Source organism: Balaenoptera physalus (assembly GCF_965194825.1).
Source record: "Balaenoptera physalus genome assembly, chromosome: 8".
Classification (NCBI taxonomy): domain Eukaryota; kingdom Metazoa; phylum Chordata; class Mammalia; order Artiodactyla; family Balaenopteridae; genus Balaenoptera; species Balaenoptera physalus.
In genome coordinates, this window is record NC_138887.1 from 111467562 (window position 1) to 111492828 (window position 25267).

The 25267-nt window shown below is 42.0% G+C and overlaps 1 protein-coding gene across 12 annotated transcripts in view; it reads right to left on the bottom strand.

The window, feature by feature from the left end:
* The window catches only part of DENND11 (DENN domain containing 11), a 61432-nt gene that overhangs the window by 11442 nt on the left and 24723 nt on the right, over positions 1 to 25267 (bottom strand). For all 12 annotated transcript variants that reach the window (XR_014266835.1, XR_014266836.1, XR_014266837.1 and 9 more), the window contains one exon: positions 2875 to 3028. Coding sequence is in view for 4 of the 12 variants with exons in the window: in XM_082473085.1 (XP_082329211.1) it covers positions 2875 to 3028 (154 nt within the window). In the remaining 8 variants the exon portion in view is untranslated. The remainder of the gene's footprint in view (positions 1 to 2874; positions 3029 to 25267) is intronic.

Consider the following 25267-nt stretch of genomic DNA (forward strand, 5'->3'; position numbering starts at 1 on the left):
AGCGCCCACTCTGCTTATCTTCACGCCCTAAACGTGTGCTTCTCCTGCACGAAGGCCTGGCAGGGTTTTGTCCAAATGTGTCCTGGGCCCTAGAACCCTAGAGCAAACCATCAGTCCTCAATTCTGCCTGTACTTATTTATTCATTCATTCATGGACATGTGTGCCTTCTGGCAAGAAGCATTTCCCACGCGCTCGCTTTGTGCCCTGAGCTAAGCAGTCTGGTTCCCACAATGAACAGAAGGCCAGGCCCTGCCCTGGCACAGTTTACAGGCTGGCGGCAGAGGCGGGTGCACAAGCCCGTAAAGGCCAGGCTGATATGAGCCGCGATGGGGGGGTGGGGGGGCGGAGGCCTGCAGGTACGAGAAGCAGCCCCTCCTGGGCCCGGCGAGGGGCCCTCCTCACTTCGGAGAGAGGCGGCCCCGCAGGCTGCGCCTCGACCCTTCTCCTGTCCAGCTGCACAGCGCCACTGACATTTCTCCTGCTTTCGCTCCAAGCCATTTCCCTTCTCGCGGCCTTGTAGCTTCTTCTCTTGACTTGCACAGTTCCCACCTCTGTTTTCCCTCTGCCCTTTCATGCCAGGTACGCTCTCCTCTTCCTGTTCCTTCACCATTGCTGGCAGGCCCCTCGGGGTTCACGCTTCGTCCCTCACCTTTCACCTGTATCCCCCTAGGAAATTCATCTGCTCCTGGGGCTCAGTCCCCCCATTTCTGTCTCTCTCCCACTTTCCCATTTCCCTGGGGGAACATTTACCAGCCACTGTTGGGCCTCTCAGAGAGACTGCGATCCTGCCTTCCTCTCACTTTCCAGGTTTTTTTTTTTTCCCTCTGTAACAGTCTTAAATCTGACCTCTACTTTATAAGCTTATTTGAAATTTTTCTTTATGTATGTGTTCACTTTGTAAAAAATCCACCGAACTATATACTTAAAATTTCTTAACACGTTGCAGGTGCAAAGTGCCAGCGGTCTGAGCGCCAGCAGTGCAGGGCCCCTCCCCCAGCTCCTGCGGTTTTGATAATGTCACTTTCCCCTCTTTGTTACTCCAGCCCCGGGAGCACGTGGCAGGCAGCCTCCAAACCCCCAGGGACGGCCTCCACCTATTGGTGTTTATGGCCTTATGCAACCCCCTCTTCCTCTTGAGTAACTTGCTTTTAACCACCAGAATACGGCAACATTGCAGGGCTGTGAATTCCACGGTTAGGTACAAAGGATTATGACTTGCATCTCGCTAACAAGTCTTTTTCACTTGTTGGCTTTGTTGAAGCAAGCCATCATGTTGGAGGGACCCACTGGGGGCAACAAATAGTCCGCAAGGCGCTCAGTCCAACAGCCCTCAAGGAACTCAATCCTCCCAACCACCACGTGAGCTCAGAAGTGGATACTTCCCCAGTCAAGCCTTCAGATAAGACCCCAACCGTGACTGCAATCTCATGAGAGACCGTGAAGCAGAGGACCCAGCCAAGCCACGCCTGGATCCCTGACTCACAGAAACAAATATGTACTGTTTTAAACCATTAATTTGGGGGCAACGTGTGATGCAGCAACAGATAAAACTAATATAGGGTGGTAGCCACTGTCTGTATTTCCAGTGTTTAGGTTATCTTGTTACCTTTCTGTGCCTTTGGTTTTCCAGTTCCTGTATTACCAATTCCCCGTATTGACATATCTGACATAGTTTGTGTTTTCCTAACAAGACCCTGACTGGTACTTATTCAGGTTCAGATTCCATGGTCTAGTATCTAAGAGTCTCTACGATCTGATTCCAACCTACTGTTCCAATCCTTTCTCTCCTGGCCAGCTGACGTTGAAATGCAGTCCCAGTCAAACTATTCTGCTCACGTCCCATGAACTTGCCCTGTGCTTTCCCACGCCCACGACCTCACAAAGGCAGTGGAGTGGGGTAAGGAGTGAGCACTGGCCTTGGCATTAGGCCTGTGTTTACATCCTGGCTCTATCTCCTACTAGCTATAAGGCCTTAACCAAGTCACTGAACCTTTATAAACCTCAACTGGTTTATCTGTAAAAAAAAAAAAAAATAAAATCCACTTTAAAGAGTGCTGCAACAGGTACTGATAAATAGCCAGCAGAACGTCTAACTCACAGAAGGTGCTGACAAAGTGATGGGCCATGGTCCCCACTGTTGCTCATGCTTTCCCTCAGTCTGGAACTAGCTTCCCTCACTTTCCCCCAGCCAAATACTTCAAGGACCAACTCCTCTTCCAAGATGCCTTCCCAGAGTTCTCTAGAACTCATGGCATAATTTCTCTACCAGGGAGCCTGAAATTTCCACTGAAGTATCTTGCGACCACCTGTAGGGGACGGGAGATGGGAAGGAGGAAGAGGATGATGGAGGAGGGGGGATGGGGGAAAAAGGAGGAGGAGGAGGAGTGATCTTTGTACCTTCCCAACGCCTAACACTTGGCTGGGTGTTTTGTTAATGGTGAATAAACATATTCTAGTATTTACAAAGTACTTCAGAAAAAAAATACACAATAAAGGAATACCAAAACTACTGTAACTAAGAAATATCTTAACTGCTCAAACTCTTCATCTTTAGTTCAAATGTCTGCCTTTAAACTACCTGAAGCAATCGCTAGAATCAGGTCCACCTCATCCCCCCTGGAGTCCACCACAACTGGCCTATCAATACGGCTTTGCACCATGATTATAGAAGTATTAGAAAGCATATTAGTTTAAGATAACTTGCCTTATGTTTTAAAAGAATCAAATGCTTAGGTTACAATCCTATTCTATCAAAAGCAGACTTTGGGCATCAGCCCAAGACACAATTTCCTTATTCATTCAAACAATAATCAACAACTGCTGTGCCCAGACCTAAGTCCCGGGCTGGCTGTGAGAGAGTTTGGCTGACCTACCTTCATCTCGGGGTACATGTATCGGTGGATGGAAGGCAGCCAGTAGACAGGGGGCAGGCTGCCACCGCTCCCCGGACCGGCGTGGAGCATCCCCTTCTTGTCCTCGTAGAATGCAGCCAGATGAGAGTAACGTCCCGGTGTCTCCAGCTGGTGTCTGCACGACACACACGCACAGTGAGAATGGCTCTTCCCACAGACCTGCCACTCACTCCCTGGCCCCAAGGGAAGTAATACTTTGGTGGGGGTGGGGAGGGCGAAGGCCTGGATAAACTAAGAGACCCCCTTCTTGAGGTCGCCTAGAACGCCTCCTTTGGTGTTACAGAAGCTCCTTATGGAAAACTCTTAACATAGGCTCTGAAACTCCCCAACAGTGCTGTGGACGCAATCTCCTCCTCCTCCTGGGAAAGAGGGGGAATTAACAGACTGTGACTAATGTCTATTGTTCTCCAGCAAAGGATGCTTCCCAGAGAAGGGGTAACTTGGAAGACCACAAATGCCCTGCTTGAAAGCTGCTCTTTGTTTAGAACGCATGCTCGTGTTCTTGCTTTGCTGATACAAAAGAATAAGACGGAGAGTACCCCTCAATGTCTCAAATAACGGAAAACAATTACTGGATGTCACGAAGGGCTTATAATTTTTGCACCAAGTAATAAAGTAATAAAAAGCTCAGAATCTCTTTTTTTTCCCCACCCTAGCCTGCTCGGGTGGCAGAGACTTGGCTGTGGGTAGTTCTGTCAAATGACCCCAAAATCAAGAAAGCAACATCGAGGCCCTGGAGCATCTGGACAATGGAGAATCCAATCCTGTCTTCAGGTCAAGCACAGGAGGACCGTGGGTACCATATTGGCACTATGATTACCGACAGCACAATGGGTTGAATTTTAAGTGAGGCCATAATCCAGTATCACTGGTGTCTTTATAAAAAGGGGAAATTTGGATGCACACACACACACGAGAACACCATGTGAAAATGAAGGCAGAGATCAGAGTGATGCATCTACAAGCCAAGGAAGAGCAAAGACTGCAGAAGGTAGGAGAGAGGCAATGCATAGATTCTCTCTCAGAGCCCTGGGGAGAAACCAAGCCTGCTGACACCTTGATTTTAGACTTCTAGCCTCCAGAACTGTTAAGATAATACATTTCTGTTGTTCTCAGTCAACTAGTTTTTGGTACTTTGTTAGAGCAGAGTTAGGAAACTAATATAGGGAGAAATAAAAGGCACTAAAACCTTTTTAGTCCATTTAAATTTCTTTAGAACCCTATAATTTCCATTCTCTTACACTGAAAAAGAATCAAAATACAGCTTTACTGATCAAGGGGAGGCGTCGCTGATTACGGCTGGCCCTGGTACAATGATGACTGAAAGGCAACCTGTCATTGCCGGCTTCCTCCAAACGCTGACACCGGTACCCAGCTGCTCCCCAAACATCTCTGCTCCAGAGGGACGTACAGCTCCTGACGTCAAGGCTACGGCTGCCACTTCTTCCCTGTGAGATCTCGGTCAAGCTACTGAACTTTTCAAAATCTGCTTTTTTCCCCCTCCTTAAAAATGCAGATACTAGTAACACCGCGATATCATTCTGAGGTGTAAATGGAGTTAAGCAGAAAATGGGCCTCATACATCTCAGCCCCTCACAGTAGGTTCCTTCCTCCCTAGCACATGGGGCAGAGTCTAGCCAGGTGCACAGCGAGGGCTCGGAAACAGTGGGTAAATGGGGAAGATTCAGGGCAAGCCCTGGAAGAGAACTTCAGGCAAATTTACATTTTTAAAAAAAATTAATTAATTTATTTTTGGCTGCATTGGGCCTTCGTTGCTGCGCATGAGCTTTCTCTAGTTGCATTGAGCGGGGGCTACTCTTCGTTGCGGTGCGCGGGCTTCTCATTGCGGTGGCTTCTCTTGTTGCGGAGCACAGGCTCGAGAGCACAGGCTCAGTAGTTCTGGCACACGGGCTTAGTTGCTCCGTGGCACGTGGGATCCTCCCAGACCAGGGCTCGAACCCGTGTCCCCTGCATTGGCAGGCGGATTCTTAATCACTGCGCCACCAGGGAGGTCCCAAATTTACATTTTTAAAAAGAAAAAAAAATCATCAAGTACACCCAAAAAAAGATTACAAAAATAAACTCTTCTCTGAGTGATAGCTCTCTAATCTGGGGGCTCCTACACATTTTGTTTTAAGCTTTGCAAAAGGAGGCAGTCGTGTGATGTAATAACAAATGACCCTGGGGGGTATGTGTGCTTATAATCATTTCTTTCACTCTTACAAACGTTCACACGCTAGATGGGAAATCCATGGGGGCTAAGCTGTGTCTGACGATTCTGATGGCCGACTTCAGACACCCTTCAGGGATGTGTCAAAGGGATAAAAGCTTGATTACTACAAAATAACACACAGACAATTAAGTTCAAAGCTGTGTTCATTAGGACCTAATTTCCTTAAAAAGAACCGCGGGAAGCATTTTATTGTATTTTTAATACTATATTTTGGCTACTATTTTCTAGGTTTCTTGTTGATTTGCCTCTGAATTAACTGTCTTACCTGTTTGACTACATTAAACTCTATACTTGAACCAAGATTCTAAAGAAAAGCTCACTATTAAGTTAGGGTCTCTTACACAAAAAGCTAGTTTCAGGATCCTGTCCTCTGACAGCCTATACCACTGGCTGATGGGACAGAAGAAGGCAATCACATGGAATACAGAACACGAACACTGACATAAATATAAACTGTTAGTTCCCGCATAAATGTTAAACAACCGTTTTATGAAAGCCTCAAATTTTAAACACTATATAGATTTTGCAATAAACAAGATTGATTATCAAAGTGTTAACACCAAGATAAACCCAAAGGTACTGAAACAAGGCTGAGAGTGTTGGAAGATAAGCTGGGCTTCCAAGATGATTCATGAGGAGGCCTTCCTGGTGATCTTATCTACACAGACACATAGATTAAGGAACACAGCCCAAGTATCTATGGAAACTGCCCAAGAGACAATGACAATGTAGAAATGAGAGAGTAACCGGCACAATATGCGCTACTGACCTGAAGCCACGGGCTCTGGGCCAGATCAAGGATTCCCCTGAAGGACCAGAGACACTGGGGTGCTACGTAAGCCCGCAGCCCCTTCACTGATACAACATAAGCTATGTGTCCATGCTGATGCCCACTGCAACTAACCCTCCCTTCCCCACCACACCGGGCAACAATGCACCCAATGTAAGTATCAGAGATGCCTCTGTACAGCAATTACACTTCATCACTCCTGTGTGCTCATTACTGCTCTGCACCGGTCTGTCTTCTGGCCTTGCAAGTACAGAAAAACAGGCATTCCCACTTACTGCTGGTGCAGGTACAACATGGTACCACCTTTCTGAAGGGTCACTTGAAATTTGTATCCAATTGTACCCTGTATGTACCCTGCAACCTAACGATTCCACTTCTAGGAACGAGGGCTAAAGATCTGTATATGGATATGAACAATCATTTATCCGTAAGGATACTCATGTTCACAGTGGTGAAAAATAAGAAACCGCCTAAAAGCCCAGCAACAGTGAAACAACTGAATAAATTGTAATTCGTCTGTATACTGAGATGCTAAGGAACCACCAAAATGACGATGAGGACTATGATTATTCATGATACACTGAAAGGTTAACGTAACTGTCAGTCAGAAAATTTAGATACTGAATGACCACAACATTCTTTTTTTTAAAAATTAATGTGTATGTACACATTTATACAAGGTAAAAAGACCAGAAGGATATAAATGTTAACAGCAGATATGTCTGGCTCGTGGGATTACGTTCTTTTTTTTCCCATTAGCCTTTGTCCATTTTTCAGTTTTCTGCAATAACTCTATGTTAATTTTATATTTAGTCTTTTTAAACTTTTCAATATGGAAAATTTCAAACATAAAAAAAAAGTAGAAAGAAGAGAATAATAGACTCCATAATCCACCACTTAGTTTCAACAGTATTTTATCAATATGGTTACATCTATACCCTATCCGCCCACCCACCCACCACTCTTTTTCCTGAAATGTTTTAAAGCAAATCCCTTATAACATTTTACCTATAAATATGTCAGTATACATCTCTAACTACTAAAGTCTATTTAAAAAATAACATAACCATTGGGGAGATTAACCAAGATGGCAGAGTAGAAGGACGTGCTCTCACTCCCTCTTGCGAGAACACCAGAATCACAACTGGCTGCTGGACAATCATCGAAAGGAAGACACTGGACTTCACCAAGGAGGATACCCCACGTCCAAGGACAGAGGAGAAGCCACAGTGAGACGGTAGGAGGGGCGCAATCAGAGTAAAATCAAATCCCATAACTGCTGGGTGGGTGACTCACAGACTGGCGAACACTTATACCACAGAAGTCCACCCACTGGAGTGAAGGTTCTGAGCCCCACGTCAGGCTTCCCAACCTGGGGGTCCGGCAACGGGAGGAATTCATAGAGAATCAGACTTTAAAGCCTAGTGGGAATTGACTGCAGGACTTCAACAGGACTGGGGGAAACAGAAACCGCACTCTTGGAGGACGCACATGGAATACTGTGCGCATCGGGACCCGGGGGAAGGAGCACTGACCCTGGGGGAGACTGAACCAGACCTACCTGCTAGTGTTGGAGGGTCTCCTGCAGAGGTGGGGGCTGGCTCTGTTTCACAGAGGGGACAAGGACACTGGCAGTGGAGGTTCTGGGAAGTACTCCTTGGCGTGAGCCCTCCCAGAGTCTGCCATTAACCCCACCGAAGAGCACAGGTAGGCTCCAGTGTTGGGTTGCCTCAGGCCAAACAACCAACAGGGAGGGAACCCAGCCCCACCCATCAACAGTCAAGTGGATTAAAGTTTTACGGAGCTCTGACCACCACAGCAACAGTTAGCTCTACCCACCACCAGAGCCTCCCATCAAGCCTCTTAGATAGCTTCAACCACCAGAGGGCAGATGGCAGAAGCAAGAAAAACTACAATCCTGCAGCCTGTGGACCAAAAACCACATTTACAGAAAGACAGACAAGATGAAAAGGCAGAGGGCTATATACCAGATGAAGGAACAAGAAAAAACCCCAGAAAAACAACTAAATGAAGTGGAGATAGGCAACCTTCCAGAAAAAGAATTCAGAATAATGATAGTGAAGATGATCCAGGACCTTGGAATAAGAATGGAGGCAAAGATCGAGAAGATGCAAGAAATGTTGAACAAAGACCTAGAAGAATTATCCTCCAAAGGAGGATTAACCAAGATGGCGGAGTAGAAGGACGTGCTCTCACTCACTCCTGCGAGAGCACCAGAATCAAAACTGGCTGCTGGACAATCATTGACAGGAAGAACCTGGACTTCACCAAGGAGGATACCCCACATCCAAGGACAGAGGAGAAGCCACAGTGAGACGGTAGGAGGGGCGCAATCAGAGTAAAATCAAATCCCATAACTGCTGGGTGGGTGACTCACAGACTGGCGAACACTTATACCACAGAAGTCCACCCACTGGAGTGAAGGTTCTGAGCCCGACGTCAGGCTTCCCAACCTGGGGGTCCTGCAACGGGAGGAGGAATTCCTAGAGAATCAGACTTTGAAGCCTAGTGGGAATTGATTGCAGGACTTCTACAGGACTGGGGGAAACAGAAACCCCACTCTTGGAGGGCACACACAAAGTAGTGTGCGCATCAGGACCCAGGGGAAGGAGCAGTGACCCTGGGGGAGACTGAACCAGACCTACCTGCTGGTGTTGGGGGGTCTCCTGCAGAGGCGGCGCGTGGCTCTGTTTCACCGTGGGGACAAGGACACTGGCAGCGGAGGTTCTGGGAAGTGCTCCTTGGCGTGAGCCCTCCCAGAGTCTGCCATTAACCCCACCAAAGAGCCCAGGTAGGCTCCAGTGTTGGGTTGCCTCAGGCAAAACAACCAACAGGGAGGGAACCCAGCCCCACCCATCAACAGTCAAGTGGATTAAAGTTTTACTGAGCTCTGACCGCCACAGTAACAGTCAGCTCTACCCACCACCAGAGCCTCCCATCAAGCCTCTTAGATAGCCTCAACCACCAGAGGGCAGACAGCAGAAGCAAGAAAAACTACAATCCTGCAGCCTGTGGACCAAAAACCACAGTTACAGAAAGACAGACAAGATGAAAAGGCAGAGGGCTATGTACCAGATGAAGGAACAAGAAAAAACCCCAGAAAAACAACTAAATGAAGTGGAGATAGGCAACCTTCCAGAAAAAGAATTCAGAATAATGATAGTGAAGATGATCCAGGACCTCGGAATAAGAATGGAGGCAAAGATTGAGAAGATGCAAGAAATGATTAACAAAGACCTAGAAGAATTAAAGAACAAACAAACAGAGATGACCAATACAATAACTGAAATGAAAACTACACTAGAAGGAATCAATAGCAGAATAACTGAGGCAGAAGAACAGATAAGTGACCTGGAAGACAGAATGGTGGAATTCACTGCTGCAGAACAGAATAAAGAAAAAAGAATGAAAAGAAATGAAGACAGCCTAAGAGACCTCTGGGACAACATTAAACGCAACAACATTCGCATTATAGGGGTCCCAGAAGGGGAAGAGAGAGAGAAAGGACCAGAGAAAATATTTGAAGAGGTTATAGTCGAAAACTTCCCTAACATGGGAAAGGAAATAGCCACCCAAGTCCAGGAAGCGCAGAGAGTCCCATACAGGATAAACCCAAGGAGAAACACGCCGAGACACATAGTGATCAAAGTGGCAAAAATTAAAGACAAAGAAAAATTATTGAAAGCAGCAAGGGAAAAACGACAAAAAACATACAAGGGAACTCCCATAAGGTTAACAGCTGATTTCTCAGCAGAAACTCTACAAGCCAGAAGGGAGTGGCATGATATACTTAAAGTGATGAAAGGGAAGAACCTACAACCAAGATTGCTCTACCTGGCAAGGATCTCATTTAGATTTGATGGAGAAATCAAAAGCTTTACAGACAAGCAAAAGCTAAGAGAATTCAGCATCACCAAAACAGCTCTACAACAAATGCTAAAGGAACTTCTCTAAGTGGGAAACACAACAGAAGAAAAGGACCTACAAAAACAAACCCAAAACAATTAAGAAAATGGTCATAGGAACATACATATCGATAATTACCTTAAACGTGAATGGATTAAATGCTCCAACCAAAAGACAAAGACTGGCTGAATGGATACAAAAACAAGACCCATATATATGCTGTCTACAAGAGACCCACTTTAGACCTAGGGACACATACAGACTGAAAGTGACGGGATGGAAAAAGATATTCCATGCAAATGGAAATCAAAAGAAAGCTGGAGTAGCTATACTCATATCAGATAAAATAGACTTTAAAATAAAGAATGTTACAAGAGACAAGGAAGGACACTACATAATGATCCAGGGATCAATCCAAGAAGAAGATATAACAATTATAAATATATATGCACCCAACATAGGAGCACCTCAATACATAAGGCAACTGCTAACAGCCATAAAAGAGGAAATCGACAGTAACACAATAATAGGGGGGGACTTTAACACCTCACTTACACCAGTGGACAGATCATCCAAAATGAAAATAAATAAGGAAACAGAAGCTTTAAATGACACAATAGACGAGATAGATCTAATTGATATTTATAGGACATTCCATCCAAAAACAGCAGATTACACGTTCTTCTCAAGTGCACACGGAACATTCTCCAGGATAGAGCACATCTTGGGTCACAAGTCAAGCCTCAGTAAATTTAAGAAAATTGAAATCATATCAAACATCTTTTCTGACCACAATGCTATGAGATTAGAAATGAATTACAGGGAAGAAAACGTAAAAAAGACAAACACATGGAGGCTAAACAATACGTTACTAAATAACCAAGAGATCACTGAAGAAATCAAAGAGGAAATCAAAAAATACCTAGAAACAAATGACAATGAAAGCATGACGACCCAAAACCTATGGGATGCAGCAAAAGCAGTTCTAAGAGGGAAGTTTATAGCTATACAAGCCTACCTAAAGAAGCAAGAAAAATCTCAAGTAAACAATCTAACCTTACACCTAAAGAAACTAGAGAAAGAAGAACAAACAAAACCCAAAGTTAGCAGAAGGAAAGAAATCATAAATATCAGAGCAGAAATAAATGAAACAGAAACAAAGAAAACAATAGCAAAGATCAATAAAACTAAAAGCTGGTTCTTTGAGAAGATAAACAAAACTGATAAGCCATTAGCCAGACTCATCAAGAAAAAGAGGGAGAGGACTCAAATCAATAAAATCAGCAATGAAAAAGGAGAAGTTACAACAGACATCACAGAAAGACAAAGCATCCTAAGAGACTACTACAAGCAACTCTATGCCAATAAAATGGACAACCTGGAAGAAATGGACAAATTCTTAGAAAGGTATAACCTTTCAAGCCTGAACCTGGAAGAAACAGAAAATATGAACAGACCAATCACAAGTAATGAAATTGAAACTGTGATTAAAAATCTTCCAACAAACAAAAGTCCAGGACCAGATGGCTTCACAGGTGAATTCTATCAAACATTTAGAGAAGAGCTAACACCCATCCTTCTCAAACTCTTCCAAAAACTTGCAGAGGAAAGAACATTCCCAAACTCATTCTATGAGGCCACCATCACCCTGATACCAAAACCAGACAAAGACACTACAAAAAAAGAAAATTACAGACCAATATCACTGATGAATATAGATGCAAAAATCCTCAACAAAATACTAGCAAACAGAATCCAACAACACATTAAAAGGATCATACACCACGATCAAGTGGGATTTATGCCAGGGATGCAAGGATTCTTCAATATACGCAAATCAAGCAATGTGATACACCATATTAACAAATTGAAGAATAAAAACCATATGATCATCTTAATAGATGCAGAAAAAGCTTTTGACAAAATTCAACACCCATTTATGATAAAAACTCTCCAGAAAGTGGGCACAGAGGGAACCTACCTCAACATAATAAAAGCCATACATGACAAACCCACAGGAAACATCATTCTCAACGGTGAAAAACTGAAAGCATTTCCGCTAAGATCAGGAACGAGACAAGGACGTCCACTCTCACCACTATTATTCAACATAGTTCTGGAAGTCCTAGCCACGGCAATCAGAGAAGAAAAAGAAATAAAAGGAATACAAATTGGAAAAGAAGAAGTTAAACTGTCACTGTTTGCAGATGACATGATACTATACATAGAGAATCCTAAAACTGCCACCAGAAAACTGCTAGAGCTAATTAATGAATTTGGTAAAGTTGCAGGATACAAAATTAATGCACAGAAATCTCTTGCATTCCTATACACTAATGATGAAAACTCTGAAAGAGAAATTATGGAAACACTCCCATTTACCATTGCAACAAAAAGAATAAAATACCTAGGAATAAACCTACCTAGGGAGACAAAAGACCTGTATGCAGAAAACTATAAGACACTGATGAAAGAAATTAAAGATGATACCAACAGATGGAGAGATATACCATGTTCTTGGATTGGAAGAATCAACATTGAGAAAATGACTATACTACCCAAAGCAATCTACAGATTCAATGCAATCCCTATCAAATTACCAATGGCATTTTTTATGGAACTAGAACAAATGATCTTAAAATTTCTATGGAGGCACAAAAGACACCGGATAGCCAGAGCAGTCTTGAGGGAAAGAAACGGAGCTGGAGGAATCAGACTCCCTGACTTCAGACTATACTACAAAGCTACAGTAATCAAGACAATATGGTACTGGCACAAAAACAGAAATATAGATCAATGGAACAGGATAGTAAGCCCAGAGATAAAACCACGCACCTATGGTCAACTAATCTATGACAAAGGAGGCAAAGATATACAATGGGGAAAAGACAGTCTCTTCAATAAGTGGTGCTGGGAAAACTGGACAGCTACATGTAAAAGAATGAAATTAGAATACTCCCTAACACCATACACAAAAATAAACTCAAAATGGATTAGAGACCTAAATGTAAGACTGGACACTATAAAACTCTTAGAGGAAAACATAGGAAGAACACTCTTTGACATAAATCACAGCAAGATATTTTTTGATCCACCTCCTAGAGTCATGGAAATAAAAACAAAAATAAACAAATGGGACCTAATGAAACTTCAAAGCTTTGGCACAACAAAGGAAAGCAAAAACAAGACGAAAAGACAACCCTCAGAATGGGAGAAAATATTTGCAAATGAATCAACGGACAAAGGATTAATCTCCAAAATATATAAAGAGTTCATGCAGCTCAATATTAAAAAAACAAACAACCCAATCCAAAAATGGGCAGAAGACCTAAAGAGACATCTCTCCAAAGAAGACATACAGATGGCCACGAAGCACATGAAAAGATGCTCAACATCACTAATTATTAGAGAAATGCAAATCAAAACTACAATGAGGTATCACCTCACACCAGTTAGAATGGGCAGCATCAGAAAACCTACAAACAACAAATGCTGGAGAGGGTGTGGAGAAAAGGGAACCCTCTTGCACTGTTGGTGGGAATGTAAATTGATACAGCCACTATGGAGAACAGTATGGAGGTTCCTTAAAAAACTAAAAATAGAATTACCATATGACCCAGCAATCCCACTACTGGGCATATACCCAGAGAAAACTGTAATTCAAAAAGACACATGGGGGATCTAGGCAAGATGGCAGAAGAGTTAAGACGTGGAGATCACCTTCCTTCCCACAGATACAGTAGTAATACATCCACACGTGGAACTGCTCCTACGGAACACCCACTGAACGCTGGCAGAAGACGTCAGACCTCTCAAAAGGCAAGAAAACCCCCACGTACTTGGCCGTGTGGATGAAAGGCTCTTGGTGCTCCAGCCAGGCATCAGGGCTGTGCCTCTGAGGTGGGAGAGCCAACTTCAGGACACTGGTCCACAAGAGACCTCCCAGCTCCATGTAATACCAAACGGCAAAAATCTCTCAGAGATCTCCATCTCAACATCAAGACCCAGCTTCACTCAACGACCAGCAAGCTACAGTGCTGGACACCCTATGCCAAACAACTAGCAAGACAGGAACACAGTCCCATCCATTAGCAGAGAGGCTGCCTAAAATCATAATAAGGCCACAGACACCCCAAAACACACCACCAGACGTGGATGTGCCCACCAGAAAGACAAGATCCAACCTCATTCACCAGAACACAGGCACTAGTCCCCTCCACCAGGAAGCCTACACAACCCACTGAACCAACCTTAGCCACTGGGGACAGATACCAAAAACAACGGGAACTACGAACCTGCAGCCTGTGAAAAGGAGACCCCAAGCACAGTAAGATAAGCAAAATGAGAAGACAAAAAAACACACAGCAGGTGAAGGAGCAGGGTCAAAACACACCAGACCTAACAAATGAAGAGGAAATAGGCAGTCTACCTGAAAAATAATTCAGAATAATGATAGTAAAGATGATACAAAATCTTGGAAATAGAACAGACAAAATGCAAGAAACATTTAACAAGGACGTAGAAGAACTAAAGAGGAACCAAGCAAGGATGAAAAACACAATAAATGAAATTAAAAATACTCTAGATGGGATCAATAGCAGAATAACTGAGGCGAAGAACGGATAAGTGACCTGGAAGATAAAATAGTGGAAATAACTACTGCAGAGCAGAATAAAGAAAAAAGAATGAAAAGAACTGAGGACAGTCTCAGAGACCTCTGGGACAACATTAAACGCACCAACATTCGAATTATAGGGGTCCCAGAAGAAGAAGAGAAAAAGAAAGGGACTGAGAAAATATTTGAAGAGATTATAGTTGAAAACTTCCCTAATATGGGAAAGGAAATACTTAATCAAGTCCTGGAAGCACAGAGAGTCCCATACAGGATAAATCCAAGGAGAAACACGCCACGACACATATTAATCAAACTATCAAAAATTAAATATAAAGAAAACATATTAAAAGCAGCAAGGGAAAAATAACACACAAGGGAATCCCCATAAGGTTAACAGCTGATCTTTCAGCAGAAACGCTGCAAGCCAGAAGGGAGTGGCAGGATATACTTAAAGTGATGAAGGAGAAAACCCTACAACCAAGGTTACTCTACCCAGCAAGGATCTCATTCAGATTTCATGGAGAAATTAGAACCTTTACAGACAAGCAAAAGCTGAGAGAGTTCAGCACCACCAAACCAGCTTTACAACAAATGCTAAAGGAACTTCTCTAGGCAAGAAACACAAGAGAAGGAAAACACCTACAATAACAAACCCAAAACAATTAAGAAAATGGTAATAGGAACATACATACAGATAATTACCTTAAATGAAAATGGATTAAATGCTCCAACCAAAAGACAAAGACTGGCTGAATGGATACAAAAACAAGACCCATATATATGCTGTCTACAAGAGACCCACCTCAGACCTAGGGACACATACAGACTGAAAGTGAGGGGATGGAAAAAGATATTCCATGCAAATGGAAATCAAAGAAAGCTGGAGTAGCAATTCTCATATCAGACAAAATAGACTTTAAAATAAAGACTATTATAAGAGATAAAGAAGGACATTACATAATGATCAAGGGATCAGTCCAAGAAGAAGATATAAGAATTGTAAATATTTATGCACCCAACACAGGAGCACCTCATACATAAGGCAAATACTAACAGCCATAAAAGGGGAAATCGACAGTAACACAATCATAGTAGGGGACTTTAACACCCCACTTTCACCAATGGACAGATCATCCAAAATGAAAATAAATAAGGAAACACAAGCTTTAAATGATACATTAAACAAGATGGACTTAATTGATATTTACAGGACATTCCACCCAAAAACAACAGAATACACATTTTTCTCAAGTGCTCATGGAACATTCTCCAGGATAGATCATATCTTGCGTCACAAATCAAGCCTTGGTAAATTTAAGAAAATTGAAATCGTATCAAGTATCTTTTCCAACCACAACGCTATGAGACTAGATATCAATTACAGGAAAAGATCTGTAAAAAATACAAACACATGGAGGCTACACAATACACTACTTAATAACGAAGTGATCACTGAAGAAATCAAAGGGGAAATCAAAAAATACCTAGAAACAAATGACAATGGAGACATGACGACCCAAAACCTATGGGATGCAGCAAAAGCAGTTCTAAGAGGGAAGTTTATAGCAATACAAGCCTACATCAAGAAACAGGAAACATCTCGAATAAACAACCTAACCTTGCACCTAAAGCAATTAGAGAAAGAAGAACCAAAAAACCCCAAAGCTAGCAGAAGGAAAGAAATCATAAAGATCAGATCAGAAATAAATGAAAAAGAAATGAAGGAAACAATAGCAAAAATCAATGAAACTAAAAGCTGGTTCTTTGAGAAGATAAACAAAATTGATAAACCATTAGCCAGACTCATCAAGAGAAAAAGGAGAAGACTCAAATCAACAGAATTAGAAATGAAAAAGAAGAAGTAACCACTGACACTGCAGAAATACAAACGATCATGAGAGATTACTACAAGCAACTCTATGCCAATAAAATGGACAACCTGGAAGAAATGGACAGATTCTTAGAAATGCACAAACTGCCGAGACTGAACCAGGAAGAAATAGAAAATATGAACAGACCAATCACAAGCACTGAAATTGAAACTGTGATTAAAAATCTTCCAACAAACAAAAGCCCAGGACCAGAGGGCTTCACAGGTGACTTCTATCAAACATTTAGAGAAGAGCTAACACCTATCCTTCTCAAACTCTTCCAAAATACTGCAGAGGGAGGAACACTCCCCAACTCATTCTACGAGGCCACCATCACTCTGATACCAAAACCAGACAAAGATGTCACAAAGAAAGAAAACTACAGGCCAATATTACTGATGAACATAGATGCAAAAATCCTCAACAAAATACTAGCAAACAGAATCCAACAGCACATTAAAAGGATTATACACCATGATCAAGTGGGGTTTATTCCAGGAATGCAAGGATTCTTCAATATATGCAGATCAATCAATGTGATACATCATATTAACAAATTGAAGGAGAAAAACCATATGATCATCTCAATAGATGCAGAGAAAGCTTTCGAGAAAATTCAACACCCATTTATGATAAAAGCCCTGCAGAAAGTAGGCATAGAGGGAACTTTCCTCAACATAATAAAGGCCATATATGACAAACCCACAGCCAACATTGTACTCAATGGTGAAAAACTGAAACCATTTCCACTAAGATCAGGAAAAAGACAAGGTTGCCCACTCTCACCACTAATATTCAACATAGTTTTGGAAGTGTTAGCCACAGCAATCAGAGAAGAAAAAGAAATAAAAGGAATCCAAATCAGAAAAGAAGAAGTAAAGCTGTCACCGTTTGCAGATGACATGATACTATATACAGAGAATCCTAAAGATGCTACCAGAAAACTACTAGAGCTAATCAATGAATCTGGTAAAGTAGCAGGATACAAAATTAATGCACAGAAATCTCTTGCATTCCTATATACTAATGATGAAAAATCTGAAAGTGAAATTAAGAAAACACTCCCGTTTACCATTGCAACAAAAAGAATAAAATATCTATGAATAAACCTACCTAAGGAGACAAAAGACCTCTATGCAGAAAATTATAGGACACTGGTGAAAGAAATTAAAGATGATACAAATAGATGGAGAGATATACCATGTTCTTGGATTGGAAGAATCAACACTGAGAAAATGACTCTACTACCCAAAGCAATCTACAGATTCAATGCAATCCCTATCAAACTACCACTGGCATTTTTCACAGAACTAGAACAAAAAATTTCACAATTTGTATGGAAACACAAAAGACCCCGAATAGCCAAAGCAATCTTGAGAACGAAAAATGGAGCTGGAGGAATCAGGCTCCCTGACTTCAGACTATATTACAAAGCTACAGTAATCAAGACAGTTTGGTACTGGCACAAAAACAGAAATAGAGATCAATGGAACAGGATAGAAAGCCCAGAGATAAACCCACGCACATACGGTCACCTTATCTTTGATAAAGGAGGCAAGCATATACAGTGGAGAAAAGACAGCCTCTTCAATAAGTGGTGCTGGGAAAATTGGACAGGTACATGTAAAAGTATGAAATTAGAACACTCCCTAACACCATACACAAAAATAAACTCACAATGGATTAAAGACCTAAGTGTAAGGCCAGACACTATCAAACTCTTAGAGGAAAACATAGGCAGAACACTCTATGACATAAATCGCAGCAAGATCCTTTTTGACCCAGCTCCTAGAGAAATGGAAATAAAAACACAAATAAACAAATGGGACCTAATGAAATTTAAAAGCTTTTGCACAGCAAAGGAAACCATAAGCAAGACCAAAAGACAACCCTCAGAATGGGTGAAAATATTTGCAAATGAAGCAACTGACAAAGGATTAATCTCCAATATTTACAAGCAGCTCATGCAGCTCAATAACAAAAAAACAAACAACCCAATCCAAAAATGGGCAGAAGACCTAAATAGACATTTCTCCAAAGAAGATATACAGATTGCCAACAGACACATGAAAGAATGCTCAACATCATTAATCATTAGAGAAATGCAAATCAAAACTACAATGAGGTATGGTATCATCTCACACCGGTCAGAATGGCCATCATCAAAAAATCTAGAAACAATAAATGCTGGAGAGGGTGTGGAGAAAAGGGAACACTCTTGCACTGTTGGTGGGAATGTAAATGGATATAGCCACTATGGAGAACAGTACGGAGGTTCCTTAAAAAACTAAAAATAGAACTACCATACGACCCAGCAATCCCACTACTGGGCATATACCCTGAGAAAACCATAATTCAAAAAGAGTCATGTACCAAAATGTTCATTGCAGCTCTATTTACAATAGCCAGGACATGGAAGCAACCTAAGTGTCCATCATCGGATGAATGGATAAAGAAGATGTGGCACATATATACAATGGAATATTACTCAGTCATAAAAAGAAATGAAATGGAGGTATTTGTAATGAGGTGGATGGAGTTAGAGTCTGTCATACACAGTGAAGGAAGTCAGAAAGAGAAAAACAAATACAGTATGCTAACACATATATATGGAATCTAAGGGGGAAAAAAAAAGGTCATGAAGAACCTAGTGGCAAGATGGGAATAAAGACACAGACCTACTAGAGAATGGACTTGAGGATATGGGGAGGGGGAGGGGTGAGATGTGACAGGGTGAGAGAGTGTCATGGACATATATACACTACCAAATGTAAAATAGATAGCTAGTGGGAAGCAGCCGCATAGCACAGGGAGATCAGCTCGGTGCTTTGTGACCACCTAGAGGGGTGGTATAGGGAGGGTGGGAGGGAGGGAGATGCAAGAGGGAAGAGATATGGGAACATATGTATATGTATAACTGATTCACTTTGTTATAAAGCAGAAACTAACACACCATTGTAAAGCAATTATACTTCAATAAAGATGTTTAAAAAAAAAAAAAAAAAGACACATGCACCCGAATGTTCATTGCAGCACTATTTACAATAGCCAGGTCATGGAAGCAACCTAAATGCCCATCAACAGACGAATGGATAAAGAAGTTGTGGTACATATATACAATGGAATATTACTCAGCCATAAAAAGGAATGAAATCGAGTCATTTGTTGAGACGTGGATGGATCTAGAGACTGTCATAAAGAGTGAAGTAAGTCAGAAAGAGAAAAACAAATATCGTATATTAACGCATATATGTGGAACCTAGAAAAATGGTACTGATGAACCGGGTTGCAGGGCAGAAGTTGAGACACAGATGTAGAGAACAAACGTATGGACACCAAGGGGGGAAAACTGCGGTGGGGTGGGGATGGTGGTGTGCTGAATTGGGCGATTGGGATTGACACGTATAAAGTGATGTGTATAAAATTGATGATTGATTTAAAAAAAATAAATAAATAACATAACCACCACGGCATTATCTTGCCTAACAAAATAATGTGCCTTAATCCAAACTAATATCCAGTCCACTTTCAAATTATACCAACTGTCCCCGAAATGTTATTTTACAGTAGGTTGTTTGAATCATGATCTAAGCAAGGTCAAAAATGTGGTTTAAAATTAATCCTTTAAAATTATATAGCAGTTCTCCAATATCTTCAGATTAATAAGAAATAGTCATAGAAAAGACTCTCTAACTAGGGAGATATCGAAGCCAAGAGTTATAGGTGAAATATTAACAAATAACGTTAGGATATCATAAGTAAAAATAAAAATAAAACATGGATTCAGTGTTTTCAAAAATCAAGTCTAGGGCTTCCCTGGTGGCACAGTGGTTGAGAATCTGCCTGCCAATGCAGGGGACATGGGTTCGAGCCCTGGTCTGGGAAGATCCCACATGCCGTGGAGCAACTGGGCCCGTGAGCCACAATTACTGAGCCTGCACGTCTGGAGCCTGTGCTCCGCAGCGGGAGAGGCCGCGATGGTGAGAGGCCCGCGCACCGCGATGAAGAGTGGCCCCCGCTTGCCACAACTAGAGAAAGCCCTTGCACAGAAATGAAGACCCAACACAGCCATAAATAAATAAATAAATAAAAACATCTGATTGTCTTTAAAAAAAAAAAAATCAAGTCTAGTTAATTTATATAAAAGTCATTGCTGCAGTCAAGTATCACCCCTGCCTAGACCTGGGCTTACATCACTACGCTTCTTTCTTTTCCTCATACCTTCTCATGCAAGTCCTTCTCTCATGTTACCCTGAGCCCTCTTTAATCACCAAACTGCAAAACCATTCTAGCTATGACTCAAAATCTAGAAGCCATAGGAATATTATCGAACTCAAGGAAGAAAAACATCTGCATGACAAAAAGTAATGTTAAAAGACAAACGGAAAAGTGGAAAAAATATCACAAAGAACGAATCTCCATATTACACAAAGAACTCCTAGAAATTAATAAGAAAAAGCCAACGATCAAAAAATAATGTAGCAGGGCTTCCCTGGTGGCGCAGTGGTTAAGAATCTGCCTACCAATGCAGGGGACATGGGTTCGAGCCCTGGTCTGGGAGGATCCCACATGCCGCGGAGCGGCTAAGCCTGTGCGCCACAAATACTGAGCCTGTACTCTGGAGCCCACGTGCCACAGCTACTGAGGCCCGCGTGCCTAGAGCCCGTGCTCCACAGCAAGAGAAGCCACCGCAATGAGAAGGTCACGCACCGCAACGAAGGGTATCCCTCGCTTGACGCAACTAAAGCCCACGTGCAGCAATGAAGATCCAATGCAGCCAAAAATAAATAAATTAATTAATTAAAAAATAATAATAATAATAATAATGTAGCAAAGGCTCGGAACAGTTCACAGAAGAGGAAATATAAATGACTCAAACATGTATGAAGGTGCTCGTCCTCACTCCTAAGAAAAATGCGAATTAAAATTATACTCATGTACCGTGTTTTAGCAATCAGAATGCCAAAAATCCACAAGTTGTATTTTTGTGTGGGCAATGCTGTGAGGAAACAGCATTCTCTTGCATTACTGCTGGGCATGTAAAATGGTACAATCTCTATGTAAAGCAATTTGACAATATCTATTAAAATTACAAATACATATGCTCTTTGAATCACCAATTTCATTTCTAGAAATTTAATGTACACATATACTACTCATGTGTGAAATTATACTTGCTCATAGGTATTCAGTGCAGCATCATAACAGCAAAAGACTGGAAACAACCAAATGTCTATCAGCAAGCGACTTGATAAAGCAAACATGGTTCTTTTATACAGGGCACGTAATACAACTGCAAGAAACAATGAAGAAGCTCTCCATGTACTAATACGAGAAGGTCTCCCAGATATATTGTTGAATGAAAAAGGCAAGGTGCAAACAACATGCATAACATGCTACCTTTTGTATGAAAAGAGGGAAAATAAGAATATACATTTGTATTTGTATATACACATACACAAGCTTTGGAAAGATACATGGGAAATCAGCAGTGATTACTGGGATGATTGGATGGATATGGGAACTGGGCGAAGACTTCATTTTATGCCAGTGGTTGAGACTGCCATTCTCTTCTTCCCTTAGTAACAGAACCTTCCAAAATTTAGCTGGTCACATGGCCACCCAGTTAAGGACCCCATTTCCTAGACTGTCTTGCTGCTAGATGTGGCTAGGAACTAAGAACAGGTCAATGAAATGTGGGCAGAAGCGATGTGTTCAATTTCTGGGATTCCTGTTGTGTTTCCCCTTCCTGCAAGACCTAGCAATGGTGAATCAACTTTTACCATGTGGGTGAGGACAATACTCTAGCAGATGGCAGGATACAAAACAGAAAGACTTGGGTCCCAGAAATGACCCAGTGGAACAAAGCCATCTACCACACTGGACTACTTCCCTTCCTCTGGGATTGTCATGCTAGAAAAGCTGTACTTCTACCTTGTTTGAGTCACTGTATTTTGGGTTTCTTTGTTATAGCAACTTAGCCTGGATTTGAGCTAAAGCAGAAAATGATATTTAGGAATGATTTACCATAGTATCAAAAACCACACTGTAGCATTGGCTTAGTAGCTAGAAAGGGAAGATGATTAAAAAAAAAAAAAAACAAGAAAAAACTTTTCTAGAACTTCAATAACTTGGAAGACAGGCCTTGTATCATCTGAACTTGTAACTTTAAGGGAAGCAGTGAGAAACAGAGCACTGATAGCTCCTTGATGTTTTTAGTTTTTAGTAGTTTTCATCTTACTACTACAAGAGCAAGATGAAAATAAGCAAGACTTGGTCAGTTTGCAAGCAGAAATGGTGGGATATACAGTGTAAGGGTGTACATTCTGAGTTCTGCAATATAAATTAATTGAGACTTGAAATATCTGGGACCCCACGGGACTGAAAAAACCAATTCCTCTGTACCCAAAAAGCAGGAGATAACCTAGAGAAATGGAAATAAAAATAAACAAATGGGACCTAATGAAACTTAAAAGCTTTTGCACAGCAAAGGAAACTATAAACAAGACAAAAAGACAACCCTCAGAATTGGATAAAATATTTGCAAATGAAGCAACTGACAAAGGATTAATCTCCAAAATATACAAGCAGCTCATGTAGCTCAATATCAAAAAAAAAAGAACACCCCAATCCAAAAATGGTCAGAAGACCTAAATAGACATTTCTCCAAAGAAGATATACAGATTACCAACAAACACATGAAAAGATGCTCAACATCACTAATTATTAGAGAAATGCAAATCAAATCCACAATGAGGTATCACCTCACACCAGTCAGAAGGGCCATCATCAAAAAAATATACAAACAATAAATGCTGGAGAGGGTGTGGAGAAAAGGGAACCCTCTTGCACTGTTGGTGGGAACGTAAATTGATACAGCCACTATGGAGAACAGTATGCAGGTTCCTTAAAAGACCAAGCAATCCCACTACTGGGCATATACCCTGAGAAAACCATAATTCAAGAAGAGTCATGTACCACAATGTTCATTGCAGCACTATTTACAACAGCCAGCACATGGAAGCAACCTAAGTGTCCATGGACAGATGAACGGATAAAGAAGATGTGGCACATATATACAATGGAATATTACTCAGCCATAAAAAGAAACGAAACTGAGTTATTTGTAGTGAGGTGGATGGACCTAGAGTCTGTCATACAGAGTGAAGTAAGTCAGAAAGAGAAAAACAAATACCGTATGCTAACACATATGTATGGAATCTAAAAAAAAAAAAAAAGGTCTGAAGAACGTAGGGGCAGGACAGGAATAAAGACGCAGACGTAGAGGATGGACTTGAGGACACGGGGAGGGGGAAGGGTAAGCTGGGATGAAGTGAGAGAGTGGCATGGGCATATATACACTACCAAATGTAAAATAGATAGCTAGTGGGAAGCAGCCGCATAGCACAGGGAGATCAGCTCAGTGCTTTGTGACCACCTAGAGGGGTGGGATAGGGAGGGTGGGAGGGAGACGCAAGAGGGAGGAGATATGGGGATATATGTATACGTATAGCTGATTCACTTTGTTATACAGCAGGAACTAACACAACATTGTGAAGCAATTATACTACAATAAAGATGTTTAAAAGAAAAAAAAAGCAGGAGATATGAATTTCTCTCAAAGCCTCTATGAAACTCTCCCAGACACGGGAGTCTGCCCATTTATAAAGCCCAGATTTAGGCTACAGTCTCAAGGTAGTTGCCATTAAAACCAGGGCAAGATAGATAGGCCAAGAACAGTAACCAGTAACTAGGCCACCATCTACTGACTTAAAAACTAAGACCCAGAGGAGATCTTGGGCAGTGGATATTTTTACGTGGGATTGACTGGAAGCAAACAGACCAAGAAGCCTATTCAGTTTTTGAGGGAGCTGTATTGTCACATTCTTGTCTACGGCCATAGCACCCTGAAATCGCTGGATCTCGTCTGTATTGTCATGTTCTTGGCCTATATAAGCCGCTGACTTCTCAACCCTAGACCCCCAAACCCACACCAGCAGGAAACATGTTCCAAAGCCATGCAGCTTTCCCCAATGTTCACCAATGCCTGCTGCAAAAGTGGTTATGGCACAAAATGGATAAAGAACCCCCAGAAGGCAAAGCCAGGAGCCATGGAGGAAAACGGACAAGGGGATTCTAGTGAGCAGGGCCCAGGTGTAGCCAGGAGCACGGCACTCTGTGAGGACAAGGGGCCTTTGCCATCCCTGCTCAGCAGAATTTCATTGTTATTATGGACTAACGACCGCTCATATTATTTCTCATTCTTCTTTTTCAAATGGGAGCTTGTATTGTGGTTCCTTTTCTACTTCTATTCTGCATTTGGGAGGTGGGAATGGAGGACGTGACGGTTCTTTCACAGCTTTCCAGGATAAGAGAACCATGTCCTGATTGCCTCAAATCACGCAGAAACCCTGGATTTCAGACTAGAAACATGAACCAGATGAGACTCTATGATGTCTCGGGGTGGGAGGAATGTCCTCTGTGTCTGGGAAGAAGAGTACACACGGATACTGAGGTCGCCGGGGGACAAACTGAAGCAGAGGCTGCTAAAATTTCCTCCAGATCCATTCTTCTCTTCTTCCTGTTTGCAACAGGAGCCCCCGAATTTTAACTGGTCACAAGGTCACCCAACTAGAGACTACCTTTCCCAGTGTCCTTTGCTGTCAGGTGTGTCTTTGTGATTGAGGACTTGACAATGGGATATGAGAAGTGATGTATGCAACTTCCGGGTCCTTCATTCCTCCCTATGGGCTGGAATGCAGACATAGTAGTGGTGAGCAGCTTCAAGCAGGTGAGAAGAACATCTTAGAACACAAAATCACTCTCAGGATATGGTAGAATAATAAGAGAAGCAGCGTGGGCCCTGAATTGTGGGGACGACAGGCTGCTCACCCTGACCACCCTCCTACTTCTAGAAC